Source organism: Pagrus major, chromosome 5 (assembly GCF_040436345.1).
Source record: "Pagrus major chromosome 5, Pma_NU_1.0".
In the NCBI taxonomy this organism is placed as follows: Eukaryota; Metazoa; Chordata; class Actinopteri; order Spariformes; family Sparidae; genus Pagrus; species Pagrus major.
Window position 1 is genome coordinate 7965557 of NC_133219.1, and position 8100 is coordinate 7973656.

Sequence of the window (8100 nt, forward strand, 5' to 3'; positions counted from 1 at the left end):
GTCTGCATGAGCTAAGAGGTTGCCAGATTCGGGGACAGCGATCCCCCTTTTACGGATGAGAAACACGGAAGGGGTCGTGTTTGTTTTATATGTGTTATGTAAAAACCCAAACACCTGCTTTCTGTCTATGATCTTTATACATTATATATTACTTTATATGTAATACATAACAATACGGGGGAAATGATTTTACTACCAAACCTGGCAACCTTAGGTCCCCTAATCACACTAAAATATACAATTGCTGTACTAGTATAAAGTATGTAGGCCTATATCATTTAATTAGGTGAGAGTACAGATACAATACTGTAAAAGTACTCTGTTTATTTAAAAGTCCTGCATAAAGTATTTAAGTATAATAGCATTAAAAAGTAAGAATTAAAAGTACTCACTGCAGAAAAATGGCCCAAGTGACTGTTAGACTACTTTATATTATATTATTTGGTTATTATAACTCATGCATTAATGTAAAAGCAGGATTTTACTGGTGTAGTTGGTTGAGGTGGAGCTAATTTTGAAGTATTTTGTATAGAACTGGTTTGTCCAACCAACAGTCCAAAAGTATAAAAAATAAAGAAATGAAAATAATATCAAGGAAAAGCAATACATCCTCACATTTGTGAATGTTTTTACATGAGAAATGACTTAATCATTGTTCAAAGTAGCTGTATCAGCTGTATTTGTATATTGTTGGATAGTTTTATCTTTAACAAAGAAGCATCATATAGTATAAGCACGTTATGTTTTGTATGCAAACATCTGCACCAACATTTTACTCTAAAATGTAGTGAAGTAGAAGTAAAAAGTAGCAAAAATATTAAAGAAGAAAAAAATACTAAAGAAAAGTACCGCATATTTCTACTTATGTACCATACTTGAGTAGTTGCATTCCACCACTGTTGATCACCCATTCTGTGTGATCCATTGTTCATTTATTCATCCGTTGTTGGTGTTTGCACACAGAGTATGTTATTTGTGTGACATTATAATTTCTAGATTATGGATTTGCAGTTGGTTTTAAGGCCAAAATATGCAGTTGTCTGTACCTCATGAGTTTTTTTAAATGTGTTGTTTTAATATAATTGTCAGTATTAACATCATTAGTGCTTAAATATTTGAGAATATATCTCACAGCCAGTTAGTTCATGTCTGTCTGACATGTGCATGTGCAAAGAAACCAAGACCACTCATAGAAGACTTCATATAAAAAGCTTTTATTTGTAAGTTGTCCGAGCTCCTTCAATGGTAGGCCTTCTGCTGCCACTAAATATAATTTCGCACATGTTGACCTGTATACATCTGTTAGCAGCTGCACTGGGATGAATGACATCAGCCTCTCTTCGAGCACCAGATACAAGAATCTAATGAGGGTAAAGCTTAATGGACCGCTGGCATACTGCTGTCAGATCTATGCTGGAATACAAGTGCTGGAATGAAAAGGAATAACTTTAATCTATCTGCTGAAGCAGTGCCGATTCCATGTTATCTTTCTTTGCGTATTGCTCTAAATACCTTCTAAACTCAATGACAGTCACAGAGACAGTCTCATCACTTCTCCACAAAAGCATAGGGCACAATATGTGTCAATAGATAATGGTAGATTTTCCACAGCTGGACTTGCTGCTGGATCTTCAGTAATACAAGCCTTGATCCCATTGATTGGCTCTTAGTTTTCTCCACAGAGAGCGAGCAGAATCTTCTCATAGTCTCCTTTAGTGTCATCCTGAAGGAAATAAAAGATGTAATATTAATACCAAAAAAACTGAGCAATTCTGAATGTAGGAACGTCTGAATGACGTTTGCTCACCAGAATTTCCTGGTGGAGTGTTTTGCCGTAGGTTTTTTTGTACTCATCCCTGATCCGTTTCATGTCGATTTCGGAGCGGGCCACCATGATGCGGGTCAGGACATTTTTGCGGGGACTTTTACCCTAATGGGCAGAAAACAGTCAGTCAGGGAAAGAGTTGGGAAGCAGACACAGTAGCCTTCATGTACATTTTTATATTTTGTGAGTAGTAGACTAGATAGTATACCTTCATGGACAAGTACAGCCTCTCAGCAAAGTACGCAGGCCTGCTTCCAGCACACTTCACTGTGGTTATTTAAAAAAAAAAGGTTCAAGTTTAAATCTGTGCATAAATCAAAGGATGAAGGCTCAGGTGATGAAGTTAGAGTCAAAGTTTTTGCCTTTACCTACTGCTGTGAGAAGGCTCTCAATATCTCCCTTCATCTCCAGGTCGATTGCTTTGGCCACATCCACTTTGCTGTACTTTGAGTACCTCTCAAATACTAAAGGAGGAGAAGTAGAATGTCAGTGCTGACAGGAACAAAACATTTATTAATTTAAATTAAATTAACAGATTTTACCGAACGAGCCAGCAAGCCATGTTACCTTTTCGGAGATGAAGGGCGCTCCTGGTGGTGAGGATCTCAATGAAGACAGAGCAGTCTTTGCCCTTCCTGCCCTCGCCGGCCTCGTACAGAGCCCTGGCATCGCTGTCAATCAGCTGCTCGCAAACTCCTTCAGTCCTGCCGGCCTGCGAGGAAGAGAAAGTTAAAAACTTCACAGTGCTGAAATAGAGATGAATATAGAATGATGCTAAGAGTTTTATGATTAGGATCTTTGCTATCCTATTCTTCTTTGTTATTGACTCAAATGGGACATACAGCATGATGTCTTTATTCTTTTTTGTTTTAGAGCAGTCCTCATTTATAGTCGGCTTTAGTTTCTGTACCATAAAATATATGATATGATGTGTATATGATGTAAGAATTATTGGTATTTCATCAGTCTTTTCAATCACATAATTTTCCATGTTTTTTAAACTACAAAAGTGGTAAAGGTAACAGAAACATACATTACATGTTGCTTAATAAAACATAGTTCATCCTATAGATGGTGGAGAAAATGAAATAAAAGAAAAGAAAAAAACAAAAACTTGAATATGAGACTAATTTACCCGCTTGACTGTTTAATACATTGTAAAATCTGACAAAGTGACTTTACTTAAAAAAAATCGAGAAAACCGATGACCTCAAAATTACTAAATAAAGTAGACTATTGTGCATTATGTTGTTAAAAACGTTTTAGCTCGTACAACTTAATTTTACAGTCTGCTTTACTTGGTAATTCTGAGGTAATGGTACAATGTAAAAAATGTACAGTGTACAGACATTCTGTGGCGGATTTCATCAACATTTGCATTTCACACCTTTTTATCAAAATGCAGCTTTTGCCTTAATTTAAGCATACTATAAGAAACATTTAAATGTAGATTAAACAGTCTCAATGTTATACTGATGTCTCCATATGACCTACATAAGCAAATGAGACCATCAGCGAGAGGATTGGCTATTTCTGAATTATTATTATGGTTATTCTTAATGCCTGTCACCGGGGTGGATTCTGACTTGTATAAGTCATACAAGTAAAAGTAGTTTTTATGTTTCGCTTTTTGTTCACAGGGCTGCCAGAATTAACAAAAACTGAATGTTCCCTGTAGCAGCTTTAAAATGTAATGGATGTTCAGCATGTTGAGTTTGTACTGTGCATTTGCCCTGGTACGTGCCCAGATATGAGGACATTAAAGGCCTTATTGTTAACTCTATGTTACCATGTGTGTGCGGAGGGAGTGAGTGTGTTTAGTTTTTATAAACCACTGTCACTGTCGCAGCGACAGTAGGGAGTGTCATGTGTGACATTAATGCATCCTGGTGCTGTGACTGAATAAGTGTCTGAGCTAAACATGTCATAAAATGCTGTCAGTAAGTACAGAAGGAAACGCTCACTATGAGACAAAAAGCCAACGTGGACACACACGTACCTTGCAGAGTTCAAAGAGGGCAGACCTGAAATCTCCACTAGTGTCACTCTTGATGTCATCTTCCAGGTCCTTCTTGTATTCTTAGAAAAGAAATCACAACATTAACATCAAGGATATCAAATTATATTTGAAATTTGAAAATCTGGTTTAAACAAGTACTCTCTCATATCCCAGAGGATGTTATTTTCCACTGTCACATGTTGTATCACTTCGGTTTCCACACACTGAAAATGATTGCTTAAAACTTGTTGGCACGCACCTTCCTTGTAGACTTTCTTAATTTCCAGAATCTCCCTGTTGTTTCTGGAGGCCATAATCTCAATCAGGGTTTCCTCGTCTGTACCGAGTCCCTGAGAAGGAGGATGCATGGATATATATAGATTGATACAGAGAAAGATCACTCATTCTTTACAGGCCCAACACAAACAAAACACACCTTCTCCTTTGGTGAAAACAACACATGAATATGAGGAAATGGGCGGATATCATTACGCTCCAGAAATAACAGATGATGATGAGGTGAAGTACTTGTCTCGACTGTGCTCAAGCACGTGTGTGTGTGTGTGTGTGTGTGTGTGTGTGTGTGTGTGTGTGTGTGTGTGTGTGTGTGTGTGTGTGTGTGTGTGTGTGTGTGTGTGTGTGTGTGTGTACCTTCATAGCCTGTTTCAGCAGCTGGGCATCATACTGGGCCGGTGTTTTCAGCAGAGCCAGCACCACATCCTCCAGGTCTCCCTTCAGAGCGCTCTTCAGTGCTGATTCCAGAGTCTACGATGAGAAAATATAGTGTTAATGCGAGAATGTGATCATGTGTATGCACAAACCTAAAACATGTCTACCTTATTGCTATGAACATCTTTGATTATTTGTACCTTGCCACTGGCCTGCTGGTAAGCCTCTTTGATCTGCTGTCTCTGCTCGTTGCTCCTTTTCACCAGAATTTCAATGATGGTGTTCTCGTCCACGCCTGCACAAAGGATGTGTTGTTAAGGTAAATCATCATTTATATTATTTTGTATCTGTATGACAGAGACTAATATATAATGCAGTGGAGATTTAAGCTCTTAAGAGAATTTGAAACTCGGTGCTTCAGTGTGAGGGCCCAAACAAAAGGATCATTCCATGCCAACTCATGAGGACCTCCCCCTTCATGTCACTGATTTTCTTGAAAAAATGTTGTCATGTAAAAACTCCTTTAAATTCACAAAACCTTGCAAAGTCCTGCAACTGCAACACTTACACATAAAAAAGTTTGAAAGAAATTTAAATAATATTGTATTTAAATAACTGTACATACTCTGCAACAACTATTTACATTAATACATGCTGCAAATTATCCTTAGAGTTCCTTGGATGTTCAGGACAAATTTCACTGTAATCCAGTAAAAAATAAGCGAGTGGTACAAAGAATCACAAAAAATATGAAGGGCCAAACTTTTTCATATCTAAAAAAGTGTTTGGAGTGGAGCTACAGGATTTTGCAAGTTTTTACATTATTTTTTTCAGAGAAAATCCATGAGATGAACTTGGAAAAGCTCTACATTCTGGGTGAGTTGGATTGGACTGACCCAAAGAGAAGAATAGAACTTTGTACCACAGACACCATGTTAGCGGTAGTGGTGCGTGACTGCCAGCAGAGGGTGTTAAAGCTCCTACAGCAAACGCCTGCATGTCACACATCTTTAACAGACACACATTGCTAAACAAAGACATGTTCTCACACGCTCCAGAGCTTCCCTGTGTGCATCTCTAGCTCACCTTTAGTCTTGATGGCCTTGTCCAAGACCGCTGCATCTCCACTGGGGCTGAAATTGGGTGCTGCGGTCACCGTCCCCTCGTTCTTCAGGACCTGGGAGACACAACACGGATTATTGTGTTTGGTAAATATATGAGACACAGCCTCTTCTTTTCTTACACATTGCCTGCATCTATTCTCTTGCCTATAAAAGACGTTAAAGACTTTTTAAACTTCTTTTCATAAAAGAATTATGACAGATTGTAGGAGCTGTCCTGGAGGCACTCCATGCCCCCAACAATCATGACAGTGCTCTTTAAAAATGCCTGTACACGCCCCTTTTGGACTGAACTCAAAGATAACAGGAGTCTTAGAGAACACACTGAGATCAGGCAGGATAACCTTGTGCAACTTTCCCTCTGTTCACTTTATGAAACAGGGGAAAGCAGAAGTAGCATTTTGTTCTGTTTGCAGAGTTTATGAAGGGAGGGGCTCAGATTCCTGCTTCTATGAGTCACGCACTCACAAGACTTTGCATGGTCATCCCTCTCCCTGCATATAATCGTTACAGTACACGCTTCCTCTCTCTTTAATAACACTTATCATCTTATCTGTCTGCTCTGCTGCACTCCTTTTCCCCTTCCCACTCATTCATTCCTTTCCCTCACCCTCCTCTACGCTTCTCTCTCAGCCTCGCTGTAAACTCTGATGAAATTTTTCCACCCGAACATACTGTGCCACAGGAAGAGAGAGAAAAAAAGGAAAAAAACAAGGTTGTTGGCCTTAGCAACTGGAACAGAACCACAGAGTTACGTACTGAGTCATCGGGCAAGCCCAGATAGACCGTCTGCTGCATGAAGGCTTGGATGAAAGACATGGTGGGACGCTGGAGTCTGTCTGTGGAGAAGAGAGGAAATGTTGTGAGCACTGATGTGATCCAAACATGAGTGTAACCAGAGTGGAAAGTAGTGTACAAGTCTGGTGTGAGAAAGAGTGGAGGATCATGGGATAAAATAAAACAAAGTCCACTGAAGACATTTTATTCAAACAAGAAGTGATCACTCGTTATTGATTGTACTGTTCTGACAGAGATCTTATCTATTAAACCTGTTGGCGAAGGAAAGAAAGATGTTTGTTTTTCCTTCATCCACTCCTCACAAGCTTCTGCATATTTACTGTTAAGTGGTTTTCCACAATGACAAGCATGTGGAGACTGCCTGGCCACACCCACGCTCCACTCTAACAAGGATCTACATCTGTGTAAACTATAATATAGATCCTTGAAATTTTCATTCCTATCTAAACCAGGTCCAAACTTTACATGCGTCAGATATTTAATTAGTTAAATAGTCCATAAATCATCGCCGCTGTCTTCCCAACCACACCCTCAGAGATTGCATCAATACCTTGAAGGAGAGCGGACCTAAAGCTGGCACATCTCGCACCAAACTTCCCCAAACTCTCACACCTAAAAGCTGGAGAACAGATGTAAGAAAGAAATGTAAGACAGACTTACCGTGTGGCTTTTAGAAGGAAGAAGTTTGTCTCGCTGAGTTTCCAGGGGCGTTGTAGCAGCAGAGAGAGTGTATTTATACACATGATAAACCCCACCTAGTAACCGGTCCAGCCCATCCTCCTCTCCACAGCTGCCATTGGACTGAACCGCTGCCAGGCTGCCGCACACATCAGTGCAGTGCGTAACGGAGCTGCGTCCAAATCCGTGCGTAAAAATGGAGGAACAGCTTCTCCTCCAGCTGATTGGAAACAGGCACGCTACTTAGACTTGAAAACATGTGTTTGTTCAAGTTTCAGGTCGTGATTTTTCATTAAAGGGGGGATTTCATGGAAAATCACTATTACCAAGGACAGATCTGGGAGTTAGGGGGAAGTTTATAATCCTTCACCTTGTTGTCCTTTTATGGTTTTGTGCTCATAATGAGGTTTCAATGCAATATTCAAGTTATTTTGTCTGCACAGGAATTTCTATTTATCGTAATACTTGATTTGCTTTGTTTATTATTTTCTATTCTATTATTTTTTCGCACTTTTTTATATAGATAAACTATGATTTCAAGCTCTCTTGACATTTCAATTTACAGACTAGACTCACTAAATAGTCGAAGAATTGCTGACATTGGGTATGACTGGAAAGCTATTTGCAATGATTGGAGAAATTGGATATGACTGGAAAGCTATTTGCATTCATTGAACCCAGCTGTATTCATGCGTGGTGATATTACTCCCCATAGTGACTCTAGTCCTGTTAGTTACACGTTTTAGCCAACAAGCTGTCCCACATGAACATTAACATGCTGGGGGTCATGGTATGTTTGAAGGTGTGTAGCTTCTAAAAAAAACGTTGTATTCACATTTAATTCCAACATAGAAATTTTGATAAATAATAAATGTTGAATGTTAAATGTTTTCCTACAAGTGAATATTGATGGTTTTATAAAATGAACACTTTTTGTGTGGTGTTAAAGGACTAGTTCACCCCAAAATGAACTCTCAGTCATTACGAATGAAAAGTCTGGGTATGTTTCT

General features: G+C 39.0%; 1 protein-coding gene across 1 annotated transcript; it reads right to left on the minus strand.

The window, feature by feature from the left end:
* Positions 1-1198: 1198 nt before the first annotated feature.
* anxa1a (annexin A1a) lies at positions 1199-7120 on the minus strand. The gene is made up of 12 exons (XM_073466589.1): positions 7073-7120; positions 6374-6453; positions 5580-5670; positions 4694-4788; positions 4476-4589; positions 4084-4174; positions 3825-3904; positions 2393-2537; positions 2194-2289; positions 2034-2092; positions 1808-1930; positions 1199-1723 (listed from the first exon to the last, which is right to left on the minus strand). The coding sequence occupies exons 2-12, from the start codon at positions 6431-6433 to the stop codon at positions 1667-1669; spliced, it is 1011 nt and encodes a 336-aa protein (XP_073322690.1). The 5' UTR covers positions 6434-6453; positions 7073-7120; the 3' UTR covers positions 1199-1666.
* Positions 7121-8100: the final 980 nt, after the last annotated feature.

What these genes read in the sequence shown, in the direction of transcription:
- anxa1a (XM_073466589.1), bottom strand. Translation starts at nt 6,433, where the DNA reads ATGTCTTTCATCCAAGCCTTCATGCAGCAGACGGTCTATCTGGGCTTG. An exon ending in TGGGCTTGCCCGATGACTCA is followed by an intron (nt 5,671 to 6,373) that starts GTACGTAACTCT and finishes TGTGTCTCCCAG; the next exon opens with GTCCTGAAGAACGAGGGGAC. An exon ending in TGCTGAAACAGGCTATGAAG is followed by an intron (nt 4,175 to 4,475) that starts GTACACACACAC and finishes CCTCCTTCTCAG; the next exon opens with GGACTCGGTACAGACGAGGA.